The sequence below is a fragment of the Dryobates pubescens genome, chromosome Z (genome assembly GCF_014839835.1).
Source record: "Dryobates pubescens isolate bDryPub1 chromosome Z, bDryPub1.pri, whole genome shotgun sequence".
NCBI lineage: Eukaryota > Metazoa > Chordata > Aves > Piciformes > Picidae > Dryobates > Dryobates pubescens.
Genome location: NC_071657.1, coordinates 38214664 through 38233213, shown reverse-complemented (window position 1 = coordinate 38233213; position 18550 = coordinate 38214664). Strand labels below are relative to the sequence as shown.

Genomic DNA, 18550 nt, shown 5'->3' with positions numbered 1-18550 from the left:
ACATTAGAAACAACACCAAAAAAGACCATAGTTAAATACATACAACATGATGATGGAGTTTTAATCAAGTGTGTGGGGACACCACAGGTCTGACCTTTCCCAATTCCAGCCTTGCATGTCTCCCTAGTAAATGTTGCACAAAATAGTCTTAAATGCACATCTGAGGTACCTATCCTGTCATTAAGCAACATGAATGTGAAAATCAGGCTGCCCATCAACCCTCAGAAAATGCAGGTTTGCACCTTTCAGAAAAAGCAGCTGCAGAAGAAGATACGAGACTGGGGAGCCCAAACTTCCAGGATTGCCTGGAGATAGAAAGAGCAAAAGATGAAAACATAATGAAGGGTGGTGCATTGAAATGGAATGTGATGTGTTTGAACCACTGGGCCAAGAACTACGGTCATGAGAATGATGCAATGTATGAGTGAGTGTGGTCTAAGGGCAGTTTTTAGAGTACTTGGCCTTCATGTTTACTTAAGCAATTATTTTGTATTGTGCCCCTCTCTTTTCCTGAAGGAATCACTTCTTAGGAAGAGGTCACATTGTTTGAACTCTTTTTTTTTTCAGTATTTAAATATATTAACTGCAAAGTCATAAAAATCCTCACTCTGTAGCATGCCCAAGCCTAAAGATAAGGCTGCTCAATAGAGATCAGTGTTTCCACAGCTGATTCCAGAAAAGGCTATGTTTCCATATACAACAAGCACCCTTTATGCCAAAGAGGCAGAGACTTCTTGTTCAACCCAGACAAATTAAATTTTTAAAATCCAAAATGTTTTCTTTTGCTGGAAGGCAGAAGGCTGGTGTTTTGCCGAGGAAGGCAGCCAGCCCACACAGCAATGTGTGGCTCTGTATCGTGCATCCTCCTCACTCCCACAGCAGCAAGAAGCAGCCTCACAAGCAGTGATCTGCAGAGATGTGTGGTCCTGAGCCCTCCCTCAAGGCAATGAGAGCATCCAGGGCAAGAATTATACAATCATTAAGGTTGAAAAATACTTTTAATATCACCAGCCTCATTGCTCTTCTCTGGATGCCCCCAAGGCGCTCAATGTCTTTCTTACACTACAGCACCCAGAACTGCACTCAATACTCAAGCTGTGGCCTCACCAATGCTGAGTACAAAGGCATGATCAATTCCGTACCCCTGCTGGATTCACTGTTCTTGATTTAGACCAGGATGCCATTTGCCTTCTTGGCCACCTGGGCACACTGCTGACTCATGTTCAGCCATCCATCCACTAGCACCCCCAGATCCTTTTCCACCAGGCTGCTTTCCAAACACCCTTCCCTAAGACAGCAGAGTTGCTTGAAGTTGTTGTGACCAAAGTGCAGGACCCAGCACTTGACCTTGTTAACCTCATCCCATTAGCCTCAGCCCATCAATCTAACCTGTCCAGATCTCTCTTGCAGAGCCTTCCTACCCTCAAGCAGATCAATACTCCCACTCAATTTAGTATCATCTGCAAACTTGCTGAGGGTACACTCAACCCCCTCATGCAAATCATTAATAAAGTTAGTAAACAGAACTGGCCCAAATACTGTCCCCTGTAGGACAGCTCCCGTGATTGGCCAACAATTGGATTTAACTTTGTTTACCACAATCTTCTGGACCCAGCCAGCCACCGAAGAGTACACCTGCCTATGCTATGGGACTCAAGCTTCTCAAGGACAATGCTGAGGGAGATAGTGTCAAAGGTAGACAACATCCACAGCCTTTCCCTCATCCATTAGGTGGATCACCTGCTTATAGAAGGAGACTAGGTTGGTCAAGCAGGACCTGCTTTTCTTGAACCCACGCTGGCTGTGCCTGATCACACTATCATCAAGAAGATGAGCAACAGGCAAGAGAGGATGGGAGCCAGACAAGGCTTCACACAATGAAGAAGAACACATGAAGTACATTGGGGATCACAAATACCTCAGATAAAACCAGACTGAGAACAGGAAAAGAGGGAAATGAGGTGGATTTGTTTTTTTTAAGTTGGTAGCTTTATTAGCATTTGAGACTCATTGATGAAACACCTCTTCTACAGGCATTTAACTTCTTTTTCTCTCCTCTCACCTGTGAAAATGACAAGCTTCTGCCTGGAAAACAAAAATCAGCATAGCAGCTTATTAACAAATTCTGCCATTTCCCATCTAGGCAAAAAAGTGTTTGCTACAATTGCCTCCAATTACTCTTCCTTCTTTGTGAATTGATTTGTCTGATGCAAGTATTTTAGTACCAAATTTAAAAAATTATACCCTCAACAGCATCCAGCAGGGCTTCAGTAATATGATTGTGGATGAAAGGGAACAGAGGAACTGGGAAGCAGAAGTAATTAATCTGTTTAGCAGCATACATATTACATTCTCAGTTTCTGAGACAAACCAAAGCATGGGTGAACTGCTTTGGGTTAGATAAAGTTCAGCTTCACTGCCCACAGTGACAAGCTGTTCTCTTTACCCACTTTAAACACCAGCACCTCTCCTAGCCCTGTTTCCATCACTTTTTTTCTTGAAATTTTTCATACTTTGATGCACAAAAAGCATGTCTTCTTTATTGTAAAGGCAATTTCAGAATGTAACAGGGTTGTTTGGATTTTGGGTGGTATTTTCTCCCTCCCATCTAAAGCAGAGAAGGACATAGAGACACGTATAGCTGCTTTCCCTTGAAACACAGGTCATGAAATATTCAGCATATGTCAATCAAAGGGAGGCAAGATTTGGTGCACAGAGCCCTGGGCTGGTACTACTGTGCCTTCAGTCACCCCATTCTCACTCATCCCCAATTAATAAGCAGTAAAAAACCTGCTTACTTGATGGGGAAAAAAAAAAAAACCAAAAACAAACCAACAACACCCAAAACAGAAGGGGCATCAGCACTCTCAATTATCCATTGTGGTCGAACATCTGCCTGGAGGAGGAGGCATTTGTCTGTCACAGCATGAAACCAGTCTAGGTAGGTACAGTGTCACAGTTTTCTGGTACAATTCACAAATGTTAATGTTAACCACCATTAAATATTTGGAAACTCTCCCTTGAAGTCTCTCCATTTTAACTAATTCTTAGCCCCAAATGGTGGTTTCTGATTAACAGAGGAAAAGATGAGATTCAGAAACAAGGCAAGAGGCAACAGAGGAAAACTAAACATATACACATAAGCCAATGTGTCTGACTTTTTCTCTCCTGCCCTTTATTTTAAGGTTCTGTACTCAGTCAGCTCACAATACCCAACATATTTGATAATTGTTGTGGTTAGTAATAACAATAGATTGACTTGGATTTATTAGACACAGCATACTTATTTAATGCCAATCTGCAGAAATGTACTAATGCCTGCTGACAGTGCTCTCGCACTGCGTCTCTCCAAACACGAAATGAGGTCATTGCGATCCATGTAAAAAACTCATCCATGTTTTGTGCCAATTTGTAGAAGTTTTTTTAAATTCCTAAACAAAGGCATTTTGATTTTTATTTTTATTTTCCCCTCCATTCTGCAATTAGGATTTCCCACATGGAAGATCAAACCTCAGAAAATCCAAGGAGAATCTGTTTACTCACTTTCCAGCCTTCAGTTCTGCTTTTTTCACTCTTGCCTCTTCTTTTTTTCCCTTACTGACATGGAGAAGCCTACACAGCTTGTTTCTGTACAAAGTGCTGCCCTTCTCTGGCAAGAATAGAGTATTCTTTAATTAAAAGTGACATGCCAGGAAGTTTGCAATTAGAAGGGATCAAGGTGCAATGAGAACAGCCTGAGGAAGTATTTTTGCAAAGAAGGCAGCAATTGCTGATAATTGCAAAGAGGCAAGTGAAATTGGTATAGTAACTACATTTCTTCTAAGCTTGGGCTGTGAAAAGGTAGAAAACACCCTGTATTTCAAGCAAATAAAAGAAGTAAGGCTGATTCTTAGGCATAATATTAGCTACTACACCTAAATTTCTTGCATCACTGACTAAAGGACTAAAAGGACAATTAAGGGTCTGGAGCACTGCCTTATGAGGAAAGGCTGAGAAACCTGAAGCTTTTTAGTCCAGAGAAGACAAGACTGAGAGGGGATCTAATAAATGTATATAAATATATGAAGGCTGGTTGTCAAGAAGGAATGAGCAACCTCTTCTCACTTGTGCCCTGTGATAGGACAAGGAGCAATGAATGTAAACTACAGCACAGGAAATTCCACCTCAATATGAGGAAGAACTTCTTTACTGTAAGCGTCACAGAGCACTGGAACAGGCTCCCCTCTCTGGTTGTGGAGTCTCCTTCTCTGCAGACTTTCAAGACCCATCTGGATGTGTTCCTGTGTGACCTGTGCTAGATTATATGGTCCAGCTCTGGCAAGGGGGTTAGACCCAAATATCTCCAGAAGTCCCTTACAACCCCTAACATCCTGTGATCCTGCAAAGAGGGCACAGCAGTTCAGGTACCACCTCAAGTATTTAAATTAAAATCTTATCTACCTCTAGCTGTGAGAAGCACAGCATGCAGACCATGGAGGGCATTCCTAGAAAGATCCCCACACAGAGATAGACATCTTTCAGCATGTGGCTGAAAGAACTCCACTACAGAGAAGTACTGGGACTCTCTCCATAAATGTGTTCTCTGGCACACAAGTTCTTGAGGTGGCCCAGACAAACCAAAGAGAAAGGTGAGGGCATAAGGCAGGGAATTGCCATCATTTTCTGGGCTTAAACCAGCAGGCTCCTTTGCTCTGGTACTTGTGGTCCAGTGAAAAGTAGCATGGCACAGTGCATCCCCACCTCATGGTGTCATTAGGGCGCAACTGCTGCAAAACCTTCTGAGTCACTTAAGAGATTTTTAATTTACTTTTTTTTTTTCACATGAAGTAGTAATAAACACCACTTACCCCTTTCTGAAGGCTTCTCTTCTTCCAAGCCAAATAAAAATTCATATTTGGCTTTGGCAACAGTCTGGGCGTGAGCTGATACATCATTATCCCACACAAGTGCTTCTGCCTGTACAGTCAAAATAAACAAACCTTATCTACCTTTTAGTGAAAAAACAGCAACAGAACATGAAATCCCCTCAGATGGGCTGACATGTAGTATTTTCAAAGTGCTCACTTAACCAGAGAAGACATAGGCCAAGTGCTTTTGAAGAACCCACTTCTCTGCCTTTGAACCCAACCATTTCAGTAATAATTAGTAATATTAGAGCACCCACCTCCTCACATCTTCAGTTTGCTTACCCACTACAAAGCCAGCAGCACTGGGCAACCATCTCAGTAATACCAGTTAGAGTTAAAAATGCCTAAGGAATAGTATCAGAAATAGCAAATTTGAGGATGGATGTCACAGAACTGGGACCCATGGGAAAGCCATAAATGGGGCAGGCTGTTTCTCTGGGAGAAGACTGAGTGAGGCAAAGAAAGGGAGCAACAAGGATGATTAAAAAATGGGAAAAAGATAATAAGGTATGCAAACATGGTATAAGTCCATTTCAGGCAACAGCCCAACCTGGTTTTATGACCACAACACACAAATTAAACCTGCTTCTATGGCCAGGAGTGGGGAGGGAGCATGGGGTGGTCTCACTGGCTAGCACAGGAGCACCTAGGTGTATAGATGGACAAATGAATCAAGCATCCCAGTACCACCCAGGCCTGGTGCCACCAGCAGTTTCCCTCTGCTTCCAAGAACCAGTTTCACAAAGCAATGATCCAGTTTCTCAGAAGAGAAGGGCTGCAGGACTAAGATTAAAATAATTTTCTTAACAGGTGTGGAAAAATCAAATCTCCAAGACAATGCATACACTGACAATAAACTGTAGTGCAAAAACTCTGCAGTCAGCATTAAGTTTCTTCCCAGCTGGGCAAGAAGGAGCTTGTAATTCTTCTGTCTGAAGTGACAGATGAAATAAATTATTAACTCTGTAAATTCTTCAGTGACCTATATATTCATGCCTATGTTTGAGGCGTAGTTTGTTACAGCATAGCAAGTCATTGCATGGTTCACATTGGAAAAAGCCTTAGCTTACAGAAATACTCTTGGAAAAAAAAAAAAATAAGGAAAAAAGCCAGATGGAACATTCTGCCCCCCAGGACAATAATAACTTTTATGCTCTTCCACCAAATACCTTAGGGTAAGCGTCAGATACAAACAGAAATTCAAAGTACAGGAGACATATAATTCAAATGAACACATGATGAAGGCTCTTTAATCAGAGATGGATGTAATCACAAATATATACATTCATCCAAGGCCAGCTCTCCAATAACTACATTTTCTTCCAAGAGTATAATGACAAACAACTACCTCACCCCATGCCCTAGAACTGTTTTGCTCCAGGTTCTACTGGCTTTTTGCCCTCATTTCTTCTCTCACCTTTCTGCACTGTGCTAGTTCTGCAGGATTTAGTCCAACACACCTCTGTAGTAAGTGGGCAATAGATCTTATGCAGGAATCTTGAATATATTTGTTTACCTTTCACTGGTCCAACTATTTACTGCTAGGGCTACAATGGGTACTCAGATGGACTTGCCAACACTCACCCACCAAATACTCGGGGCAAAAAAATGGTAAAACAGATGAAAAGCTTTCTAGCAGAAAAATAACTCCCATAAGCATGATGGAACAAGCTTGGAAGAAGCCTCCATGTCTCCTCTGCTTTTACAAGCCTGCACTCATTTGCAGGAAATGGGGCAGGAACAACTACAAAAGGAAAGCTGGATCCAGAGCTCACTGGAGAAGGCTTTCAGTCTGCAATAGCCTGGACACGTGTAACAAATGGAGCAAGACAAAATTCAGCCTACTCGGATATGAAGGGATGGGATGGCTAACAGCTGTCTGGTGCCAAATCCCACTTACAGACTAATGAAATGGAAAATGAAACAGAGCAGCCCAGTGTCTAAACAGTCAGCAATTTGTGATTTACACACCTCTGGGACACAGCATCTCCATCCCTCAGTCCTGCTTTTCCAGGCTTCACAGACATCTGCTGATCTGACCTTCCCTGACAGTAAAAACCTTTTCCAAGAGTCTGCATTTGTCTATACTTTATTGTAAAGCAATAAAGAAGAGCTTGGTTCACCATGTCCTCTGCATCAACCAGTAGCAGGCAGAAATTAACCATTAAATTAATGTTTTTTCAGTATACAGGGCAGCATTTATCAGATTTAGATGCCTAAGTGGAGACTACAAAACCTTTGCCTTGGCATCTGAAAGGGGTAACCTGATTCTCAGACATGCTCAGCACCACTGATAAGAATTACAAGTAGTGTCTTGTGCATGGAAACCTAGTGTCTATTTTGTTGTCACTGTACTATAGGTATGTGTAAAGGTAAAGCAGTTTAGAGTCTCCAGATGCAGGCTTAAGAGAAAGTTTATAGTACTTCATCCAAACGAGACATTTAAGAAAGAAAGCAAGATGGGGAGAGAGTAGGAATTGTGATGAGCGCAGAGTTGGCTTTTTAGACCATTGCTTTACTGTTATAGAATAGGATGGGATAGGATAGGATAGGATAGGATAGGATAGGATAGGATAGGATAGGATAGGATAGGATAGGATAGGATAGGATAGGATAGGATAGGATAGACCAGACCAGGTTGGAAAAGACCTTTGACATCATCAAGTCCAACCTACCACCCAACACTATCTAATCAAGTAAATCATGGCACCAAGAGCCTCATCCAGTCTCTTCTTAAACACCTCCAGTGATGGTGACTCCACCACCTCCCTGGGCAGCTCATTCCAAAGGCCAATCACTCTTTCTATGAAGAATTTCTTTCTAACATCCAGCCTAAACCTCCCCTGGTGCAGCTTGAGACTGTGTCCCCTTGTTCTGTCACAGGTTGCCTGGGAGAAGAGACCAACCCCCACCTGGCTACAACCTCCCTTCACACAGTTGTAGACAGCAATAAGGTCTCCTCTGAGCCTCCTCTTCTCCAGGAGACAGAATTTTAAAAAAAGAAAAAAAAAAAAAAATCAGTATGCTCTTCTTTTCTTCTTTCATTCTGTCACCTACCCAAACATGACAGAAGTCATCATGTCCCAAAACCAGGAGCCCTGAGAAAAGCCAGACAAATATTCATGGTGCTTTTCAAGCTGCATTAGCAAGGATTAAATCCAAGCAAGATTGGAAGAAACAGAAAATTCCTACTTAAGCTTTCTCCCTCAGCTGAAGAGCAAAGAAATCTGCACCCGGGTCAGCTCCCTGCATAACTGCTTCTCTCAGAGGGCTTTAACCACCACCTTTGATGTATCTGGTGTTTGTCACTGCCAGAGCGGGTGATACTTGCTCAGAGTATCAATCTCCTTAAATCAGCCCAGCTGTACATACATTTCTCATGAGCCACATACACACTGGTTTTCACTCCAATTACACTCAGGGCAGAGCAACAGTAAGTTCCTGCCCATCCATTCACCTCTCTTGCAGCATTTCCTGACAAAACAAGTTTGATCAAGCCTACGTCTCTGGATCATGGTTCTTGGTCAGAAGCCGGGGAGGCTGCATTTGCCACTCGGATTAATTTTGCGTTAGCATTTGTGAGGCTGCATTAGCTCGGACATGGCAGTCCTCACCCCTCAGACCTCCTGCCAAGACACTGGACCAGCTTCTGCTGACCTTGCATAAGACATGGGCATGGGTCAACAGAGGTCCCACCTCCCTGGGCTTCTATCCCTTGCTGAGGGAGCAGAGATTGTTTATGAGGTGCGAATGCTGTTCACGCTTATTTCAGGACAGCATGGGAAGTGAAGCTGTTGAATCCATATCTCAGCACTGAACAAAACAGCATTAGGATACTAAGGCATCAGGATCTGGCTCCTCCAGTGGGAGCTGCCACAGACAGTTGTCAGCCTGGTGTGAAGCTGCCTCTGCTCTGCTTTGCTGTCTGAACCTGCAAACTGGAGAAGAGACTGAGCAGCTGGCAAGGGGAAACCATTGCCAGAATCCACTCCTGAGAGGTGACTTTAGGCAAGACTCCCAAGCTGCTGTCTTTCCTGAAGCATAGTCTCCCTCTCTGGAAGAATTTTATTTTGATTCAAGCCATGATCTCCCTTCAAACTGTGCCACCAAAATTGCAGTTGATTTTCAGATAGGCATGGTGAGGCAAGCCTGAAGAAAATATTTCTTCTTTCTCTATGGAAGGAAAGCGATGGAGCATCCTCTTTTGAATTCAACAGAGGTTCTGGTTGGGGCCTTCTTTGGGAACTATTTTCTTCTTGAGGCTTTCTTTTTAAGTACCTACATCCCATGTTAAAAGTCCTGTTCCCTCACCACCATTTGCAGCTGAGCCAGCAGGAGAGCTGGGGTTTACTTCTGTGAGTCACAAAAAGGAGATGACATTGTCCATGGCTGCTGGCACAAGGAATAGGTCAGTCTGAGCACAAAGAGCTTGCATAAACCCATGCCTCCTGAAGCATTCACAGTTAAGGTCATCTGATTTCTTTGAAAACTACCTGAAAAGGACATTGCAAAGAGGCTGGTGCTGGTCTCTTCTCACAGGTAATTAGTGATAGAACAAGAGGGAATGGCCTCAAGCTGCAAACTGGACATTATGGGGGGGGAAATTCACAGAAAGAGAGGTCAGGCATTGGAATGGGTTGCCCAGTCTTTAAGGAATCAAGCTTTGTCTCTACTTAGGTTGACAAGCCCCACAACAACCTGGTACAAATAGTGGCCAGCCCTTGCTTTCAATCACTGCTATCATTGCTGTATGGGTGTGAGCTTAGCAAGCCTCACTGCTTTTGACAGGTCAAGAGCAACTGGTGATCCACCACATCTTTTAATACAACAGTCAGAGGATACCAAATAAAGGTTAGGAGTCAGCATCACACTGAACAGGAGATGGCTCCTCACAAAATTTGTAGTCAAAACCACAGACCCTCCTGAAACGCAATGTCATGGAAACCCAGGTCCTGTTGGGGGCTGAAAAGGTGAACAAGCTCAAAGGTTATAAATCCACAACATATGTAAGAAATCACATCCCTCTCATGAAGCTCCAAGCTGAACTCCCCAGGCATCTGCTGACATCCATAACTACATGCTCCTGGGCTATACTGACCTTGGATCCAAAACAGTGCTACCAGCCAATAAGCTCACTGGGCTTTGGCATGGCACCGAATCAGGCAGTCCTCAAGCTCCATACCAGCCAGCCAACTCCACTCCTCAGAGATCACCACAGTGTGCCCCACACCTTCACCCTAGGGATTCACCAAAGGCACAGGGGGCACTGGAGATTTCCCAAGCTGCTCCCAGCACTTCAAGATGTCTTCACCAGGAGTATTGTCCTGGGAATTGATCAGGCTGGAGAGAGCAGAGATACTACTGTAGCTGGCCTCTCTACTCAAAGGCAGACTTCAGAAAAGTTCAGTGTCTGATGAGAGGCTCAATTCAGAAACAAAACAGAAGAGTTCTCACTTTAAGAAAAGACCAGAGGACCATGACAAAAAAAGGGATGCCTTAGCAGGAGTATCACAGAGTTGAAGGCAAAATTTGCTTTCAGTACAATCCCCTTAAAGAACTGTTTGCTTTTTTGTTTGGTTGAAGTTTTTAGGGAGCAGTCAGCTATTATACTGAATTAAATGCCTTTTATTATGCAAAGGCTGACACTGCCTGAGCTGTAACTGTGTGAATGTGAACAGCATATTAATTCATACTCCATATAATTACACTTTACCACTAAAGGTCACTCAGCACTTTGTATCTGCCAAGTCAGTGATTTTTCATGTGTGCTGTATGGACCTCCAGATGTATATACAGTTTTTCTACAGTATGTGCAAGAATCAAACCAAGTCCATTGAGAGGCAGGCTTCAGCTCACTGAGCAAACCACCATGTTCTTACATATAAAATACAAGGCTAGTAAAAAAGATTAATTCAAACTCCATATGATTACACTTTACCACTAAAGGTCACTCAGCACTTTGCATCTGCCAAGTCAGTGATTTTTCATGTGTGCCGTATGGACCTCTAGATGCATACACAGCATTTCTAATGCATGTGCAAGAATGAAACCAAGTCCATTGAGAGGCAGGCTTCAGCTCACTAAGCAAACCACCATGTTCTTAGATGTTAAATGCAGGGCTAGTAAAAAGGATCCAAAACTTTTAATAAAGCCACAGTGGAAGTATTTTACTGAATAACAGAATCACAGAATCACCAAGGTTGGAAGAGCCCTCAAAGATCATCGAGTCCAACCTGTCACCACAGGCCTCATGACTAAACCATGGCACCAAGTGCCACGTCCAATCCCTCCAGGGCTTGAACACCTCCAGGGGTGACTCCACCACCTCCCTGGGCAGCCCATTCCAATGGCTAACAACTCTCTCAGTGAAGAACCTTCTCCTCACCTCAGCGTCAAACAGCACTGGCATGGTATCTTATTTTAAAAAAAATTGCACAGAGACAGCATCTTTCAGAGAATTCAGTGGTGCATATACTCAGACATCTTGCTTTTTTATTTTTATTTTTGTTCAGTCTGTTCCAAGCACATTTACTAAATAGTTCTTTTTAGCAGGTATGCACTTCCATCATCTTTAGATATTTCAGGTGCCAGAACACAGACTCACAGAACCACAGAATATATTTGATTGGAAGAGACCTTCAAGATCATCTAGTCCAACCTTTGAACCACTAAACCATGTCCCCAGGTGCCAGGTCTACATACTCATTAAACACCTGCAGGGACAGTGACTCCACCACTGCCCTCAGCAGACCATTCCAGTGTTTGATAACCCTTTCAGTGAAGAAATATTTCCTAATATCCATCCTAAACCTCCCTGGTGTATACTGCATCCATTTCCTCTGGACTTGCCGTTTTCCACCAAGGAGAAGAGGCTATCCTCCTCCTCCTCCTCCTCCTCCCTCACTTCAGGTTGTTGTAGAGAGCAATGAGATATTCCCCTAGCCTCCTCCTCTCCAGACTGAATGACCCAAGCTCCCTCAGCCACTCCTCATAGGTCATGTGCTCCAGGCCCTTCATGAGTTTCATTGTGCTTCTCTGGACACCCTCCAGCATATCAAAGACTTTCCTACAGTGAGAGGCCCAGAACTGAATACAATACTTCAGCTGTGGCCTCACCCCTGCTGAGTACAGGAGCATGATCATCTCCCTCATCCTGCTGACCACCATGTTCTAATACAAGCCAGGATGCCATTGGCTTTCTTGGCCACCTGAGCACGCCACTCACTATGTTCAGTCAACTATCAACCAAAACCCTCAGGTCCCTCCACATGTTGCAGCTTTCCAACCACATATTCCCAAGTCTGTGGCTTACCATTGGGTTGTTGTGACCCAAGAGCACTTAGCCTTGTTGAACTTCATACAATTAGCCTTGGCACATTGGTCTAACCTGTCTAGATGCCCCTGTAAAGTTTACCTACCCTCTAGCAGGTTGACACAGACACCCAGCTTGGCGTCATCTGCAAACTTACTGAAGGTAAACTCAATCCTCTCACCCAGATCATTAATGAAGATATTAAAGAGAACAGGCCCCAGTACTGAACCCTGGGGGACACATTTGTGACCAGACAATGTTTAGACAGCCTACAAGCCTGCTCCACATGGTTTTCAACTCCATGGAAGCTAAAAATTGGATATGCCCAACTGCCTCATGAGCCTACCAGAGGCTGTCTCTGCATCTTTAAACAACTAAATTCTTTCCAAAATCCAAGCCAACATCTGCTGAGTCTTGAGAACTTACAGGACACATTCTTTCCCATGTACTTCACATTCTCTGTGGCCAGCTAAAAAAGTACTGGATGGAAGTAAAGAATGATGGGATATCAGGAGAGCTCATCTGCCTTTTTCAAATCAGTATTACAAACATGGTTTAAGATAAAAGTGATTAAAATGCTCTTTGCAGCTCAATTTAAGTGAATAGTTTAAAAAAAAAAAAAAGAAAGAAAGAAAAGCAACAAATCACATCTGAAACCCAAATTACTCTGCAAACAAGCAACTGGAAGAATTTACATTTGCAAAGGTGTAAAAATCTGCATTTTCTCTGTGGCAAGGGCAAATTGTAGAGCAATAGGGTATGCAAAAAGTGGTATGTATCTCTCTCTAACTTAGACATACTTACTGACCCTGCATGGTAATTCCATATCACATATTTGATTTTGTAACTTTCTCCTCAATTCTCCTTTCTAAACCTTAACTGCATTTAGCAGCCTTTTGGATCAGAAATTTAAGTTGATCTGAGCTTCCTCCTCCCAGTCACAATTGAGGTACAACCTACAGGTCACATCAACAAATTTCACATAAACCTCCTGCTGTGCAAGTACTTGGGGACTGAAAAGACATTGTTTCAAGGGCACCGTTCGCTTGCTACAAAAAAAAAGAGTTAAGGAGTGCCAGAACCAGCATCCTCAGGCAGTTCTGGCCCCACAGTCCGAAGCCACTAGGCAGTTTCAGCCACAGCAGAAATGCAAAAGACACCAAAGGTGATATATTCTCTATAGACAGCACAACACAGGTCAGCCGGCACAAGTGCACCACTGATGAAGAAGTTAATGCCTCCTCTTTCTCCCTCAATTAGGCTACAGCAAGTCCACAGACAAGAAAGCTGATGAAACCCAGAACTTGCTGGTACTAGAATTTATTTTCTTTTGAGAGAAGGGCTTTCCCAGTAAGGGTTCTTCCATTAGCACTGAAATGCAGTCATATCTCATGCTTAAGTACATCTTGCCATCACAGTTGGCAATTTTTCAGCCTGGGAGATGTGGTTCTTACCCCAGTGACACTTCCTGTTTGAAAACTGTTGTAAAAAAATAATGAGTACACTTAGGAGACAAGTCACCTTCTTCCACTAGTGCTATTTCATGCTACGAAGAGAAAGCAAGCCCCATTCCTCACTTCTGGTGGGGGGGGAAATTAGGCTTGCACTGTATGTTTTATGCTGGCTCAGTTTTCTCCCACTGGTCGCAAACTCCTGTATCACAGACGCAGCACAGACCCCTCTTGCTCAGTCCCCTTCCATCAGCTCCCAAAAAATCCAGCTTTTGCTGCGATGTGAAGACCTCAGCAGGCATGACAGTCACCAGCATGCTTCTGCCTTGACAGCCCATCTTCAAAACCAGCTCCAGCCTAGTCTCTTTAGGCTTAGCCCAGCAGTCGGGGCACTGGAAATCTTTTCATACACTTAAACTTCGCAAAGCCATAGGTGGTGGCTAAGGTGCTTGGTGGCAGTGGAAATGTAGAGCTCCCAGTTTGATCCCCAAGGACAGCCCGATCCAATGCCCCAGCAGGTTTGTTTGCTTACAGCATCGAGGAAGTACAGTCAATTCAGGAGCGATTCAGCCTTCAATGGCTAGATAATACCTGAGCTCCTCTGACTCCTGATTTAACCCTGTAGCAACCTAGCCTGCACCCAGAGGGCTAGCCCTCACCCCACCCTGCTTTTAAGCCCCACCCTGCGTTTAAGCCCCATCCACAAGCCTGCCCTGCTCATTTCTTTAATGCAGAGAATAAATGCTTGGATGCATTAGCATCCCGGGAACCTGTGATCTCCTAAAGGAACCAGCAAGAAGCATCACAAAGCAAGGAGGGGCCTTACTGCAGAAGCATGCTTCAAACAGTGCCATTCCTGAGAGGAACAGAGCACTTAGGGATGGACTAAGTGTAGACACTCAAATAGCTTTTTCATTCTGTGGAAGCACCCCAAACTCACTTCAGGGCAAACAGGGGAAAAAAGACTGGAAACAGCCTCTGTTAGCCACGGGTGCCAGAGGACAGAAGTCTCTCCACAAAAAGACTCATATGTTTAAGACATAAATTGCTGTAGACCTGTATTTGTCAACTTGCAGTCCTACTTCTTTGCATGGTGAAGATCTGGAGTAGCTCTATCATCACACATACCCCTTTCTCAGTCAGACATCCACAGGGAAGGCTCCACACACAGCTCACCAGGATGCAATGAACCTCCCAAGCCACAGAGTGGGTCTTGGTGGGAGAGACAGATCATGAGATCCTGGCCCCACCACATGCTAACTTTCTATCAGGAAGCAGCTGCAAGAAAATGTCCCTTCAAGAAGAATGGGTAGCATGTCTCTGAGCCCAGAGATGTCAGTCCCATCTTTTGTGGATGAGACTACAAACCTTACACCAATCAACTCTACCTGCTGCTGTGCTTTGAGGACCCCCAGTACCCACACTGCAGAGCTGACATGGAGCAGAATAGTCTGGCTAGTGGCTGAGTGCCCTGACCTTTCAGTTATGGCAGCACTTTACAGTTTTGCTCAGCCTCAGCTGGAGCACAGCAACTTGGCAGATGGCTCTCCAGTACCCCAGGGACCCACCTAATCTTATTCTCCAGATGCTACCTCCTCCCTGCCTTCCTTGGGCTCCCTTTTTTGAGCCACTACATTGTACTGCCTCTAAACTGTCTTTAAACCATCACTCAGCAGTACCACAAGCTCTTGGACTCTTTCAGGACCCTTGTAACTAAACAGGAACTCCAAAGAGAAACAAATGCAGGATCTCAAGAAAAATCATTCTGGGTCTGCCAGCCCATCTCTCTATGCAGCAGGGTTCATTTCAAGCAATCAGCTCTGCTGTATGCACAAGGACAGTTTCTGTGCCACAACCAAAGCATCCTTCCACCAATGGCTGCATGTAAGGTGTGACTTGTGCCACCTCAACAATTCAGCCTCAATGCTGAAGCTCCCAGCACTTGGTTTACAGCACACACATGGAGACAACCACTTGTATTCACAGAGATCCTCCACAGCACTGGTCCATGATACTCCCAGAGACTGACTTGACTGCATCTCCATCTCACAGGAACCAAACACCAAACCACCTCTTAGATCAAAACTGCAAAAATAAACAGCAAACTTTCCTGGTAAGATCTGAAAGAATAGAAAGCACTATTGTGGGGGGAAGCAGGGAAGGGAAAATACTCTTAATGACATCCAGGCCTTTCAGCTATACAGCTTGACAACAGTGAAGAAATTCTTGCTGAAGAAAACCCAACACTAGCTTGTTCCATATGATCCTCACTGCTCTCTTCCATCTCAATCTGATGGCACAGAAATGGCAATAGTAAATCAGACAATCTGCCAAGCAGCAATGCCACAAGTGGACCACTTTTGAACAAGTAAGCTGTCCAAGAGTTTTCTGTATGTATCAAGAAGTATTTTTTTTAGTGTTGTATTGAGTTCTGAAGAGAGCAGCATACAAGTTTCTTGGAATTGTTTTTAACACCATCACTGCTGCTAAGGATTTTCTCATACTCTTTTCCACAGTGAACTAAGGCCGTAATGGAACACAGGTATTTGCACTGTGACTCCTACATGGTTTAACCTCAAATTCTCTCCCACCAAAGCCATACTCCAAAATCCAACGTCTCTATAGCCAAACCCTCAGTCAGGCTAAATCAATACAGCTAGGTCAGATTCATGACTGACTTAAAACTGGTAACATCTACTGAAACACATTAATTAGGGATACAGCTGATAAAAAAGCATTTGGAACAGAGAGAGGTTTCTCTCTACTAGCTAAACAAGAAAGGCCTGGATTATTCTCAACTGTCTATTAAAATTGCTTCAGATACTGGGTGTGCAACCACCAGTTTCATTAGAAAGACTGCATTTGATTTTCTGTCTCTATTTGAATGGCCATACTCACAGACAAAATTAAACCATAACTGAAGGGGCAAAAGCAGCAAGTAACTGCAGTTACCTATTACACACCCAAATCGCTTCAGTGACATAGATGTGCTCTGCCTGACAATATACTAACCGGAACCTCCTAGGAGCCAGGTAACTCTTGTTTACAGCATGGAAATACTGGATCTATATGGGAAGCTACCATTTTCAGTGAGTTTGTGTAAAGTTCAAGTCCATTACAATTCTATGTTTATACTCCCATTCAGAATCACAGCTCCAGTCCCTTCAGTTCCTCGGTAGCAAGGAAAAAATGCACAGGACCATTACTGTGTAAGTTTCATGTTTTAAAACTTCACAGGTCTGGTGAATTCATCTCAATTCCAGTACTCCCCAGAAAGCACAATGTCTCTGCTTAGGCAAAGATGCTGGCTTTTTCACAGCATCGCATCTAATTCGAGAATTTGGAATGATTAAGAGAGCTTGTCAGTACGATCGCAGCGCTGATTTGTTACAAAGACAAGTTCTCTGGAGACACAGGCAAAACCTGCTCAGGATGTAGGTTGGGGGTCCCAGACCTCGGGTGGGGTTCCCAGTGCTGCCTTCCCTGGTGCAGCTGGTGACTCTGGGGATCTAGCACTAATGAGTGCAGAAGTGGGGTCTGAGTTTTGTTCTCTTAGGGAAGTGTGAAAAGAAGGTAAGAATTAAAAAAAAAAAAAAAAAAAAAAAAGGAAAAACTGAAAATATGAAAGAAAAAGAAAAAAATAAATAGAAGGAAAAGGGTAAAGAAAAACAAAAGTGAGATGAAAATAATTAAAAATAAATAAGGGGAGGAGATACTAAAGAAATAAAAAGTAAAAGAAAAAAAAAAGTATAAGTAAATGAGAGAAGAGTGGCTCTGCCTAGAGCACACCCCCCGCAGCCGCACACGGGCACACGCCGCCCCTTACCGCACCGCCGGTTCCTTCCATCTCCCATCGCCGGCCGCGGCGGATCTCAGCCGCCCTCTCGAGAGGCCGTGCCGAGCCAGACCAGGCTGTACCGGGCCGGGCCGGGCCTGACCGTGGCGCCCTGCCGGGCCGCAGCGCCGGCGGCGGGGCCGGGCAGCGCGGCGCCGGGCGGGCGGCCCCAGCGCGGTGGGCGCGGAAGCGGGCGCAGAGCGGCGCGGGCCGGGAGGCGGGGCAGCCCGGGGGCGGGCCAGGGCTCGGCCCGGGGGCGGGAGGGCTGACCAGCGGTGGGGAGGGAAAGAGTCTAGTCGGGGGAGTGTCGAGGCAGGGGGTGTCCGGGCGGAGGGGGGTCGCCGTGAAAGGAACGGGAGCGCAGTTCACCACGTGCTTCTCAAAAAGACTTGGGGGGGAGGGAGGGGAGGGGCGGCGGAGGACAAAACAAATATTATTTCAGGATTAGCAAAGCTGAAACAAAAAAAAAAAAAAAAAAAGTGAAGAACGCAGCTGAAACCGCGTGGCCACAGTGACGGCGCTGGGGAGGGACGCGTCCAAAGCCCGCGGGGTCAGGACGTGCTGTACTCTGCTATGGGCCTAAATCCTTTCAGCGCGGTACGCAGCTGATAGTGGGGGGGGGGAATAAGAAACGAGAAAAAAAAAAAAAACCAAAACCCAACCTAAGCGCCTTTTCTAGCCCAGGGGCTTTCCTCTGCAGCCCGACCTCAAAAACCAAAGGAGCACAGATGTCTTCAGAGTAAGCCCATCTGAACATTTAAAAGTTATTTTTTACCCAGTTCACTGGAAGTTCTTTTGCATCATCACGTTTCTGAGCATGCAGCCACACTGCTACAATTCCTCTAAACAGGTACTCTGCAGGTTGTCCTTTTAAATAATAGTGGGGGTTCCCCGTTAGAAGCTGCACTTTAGAAAATGCCCCTGTAGCTAACAGAGCAGAGAAAGAAGGATGTTGGTTTCTGTAGTTTCGGTTTATATGCATTTTGATCCGTAGTAGTTGAAAGCTTTTACATAGGTTGGACTCGATGATCTCGAAGGTCTTTTC

The 18550-nt window shown here is 44.5% G+C and overlaps 1 protein-coding gene across 1 annotated transcript in view; it reads right to left on the bottom strand.

Annotated features, from left to right (window-relative positions):
* Positions 1-17674, bottom strand: part of LOC104305774 (PH and SEC7 domain-containing protein 3) — a 116075-nt gene extending 98401 nt beyond the window's left edge. The window contains exons 1-2 of the mRNA XM_054179039.1: positions 17497-17674; positions 4848-4956 (exon numbers count right to left, since the gene is read on the bottom strand). Coding sequence (XP_054035014.1) covers positions 4848-4956; positions 17497-17517 — 130 coding nt within the window. The 5' untranslated portion in view covers positions 17518-17674. The remainder of the gene's footprint in view (positions 1-4847; positions 4957-17496) is intronic.
* Positions 17675-18550: the final 876 nt, after the last annotated feature.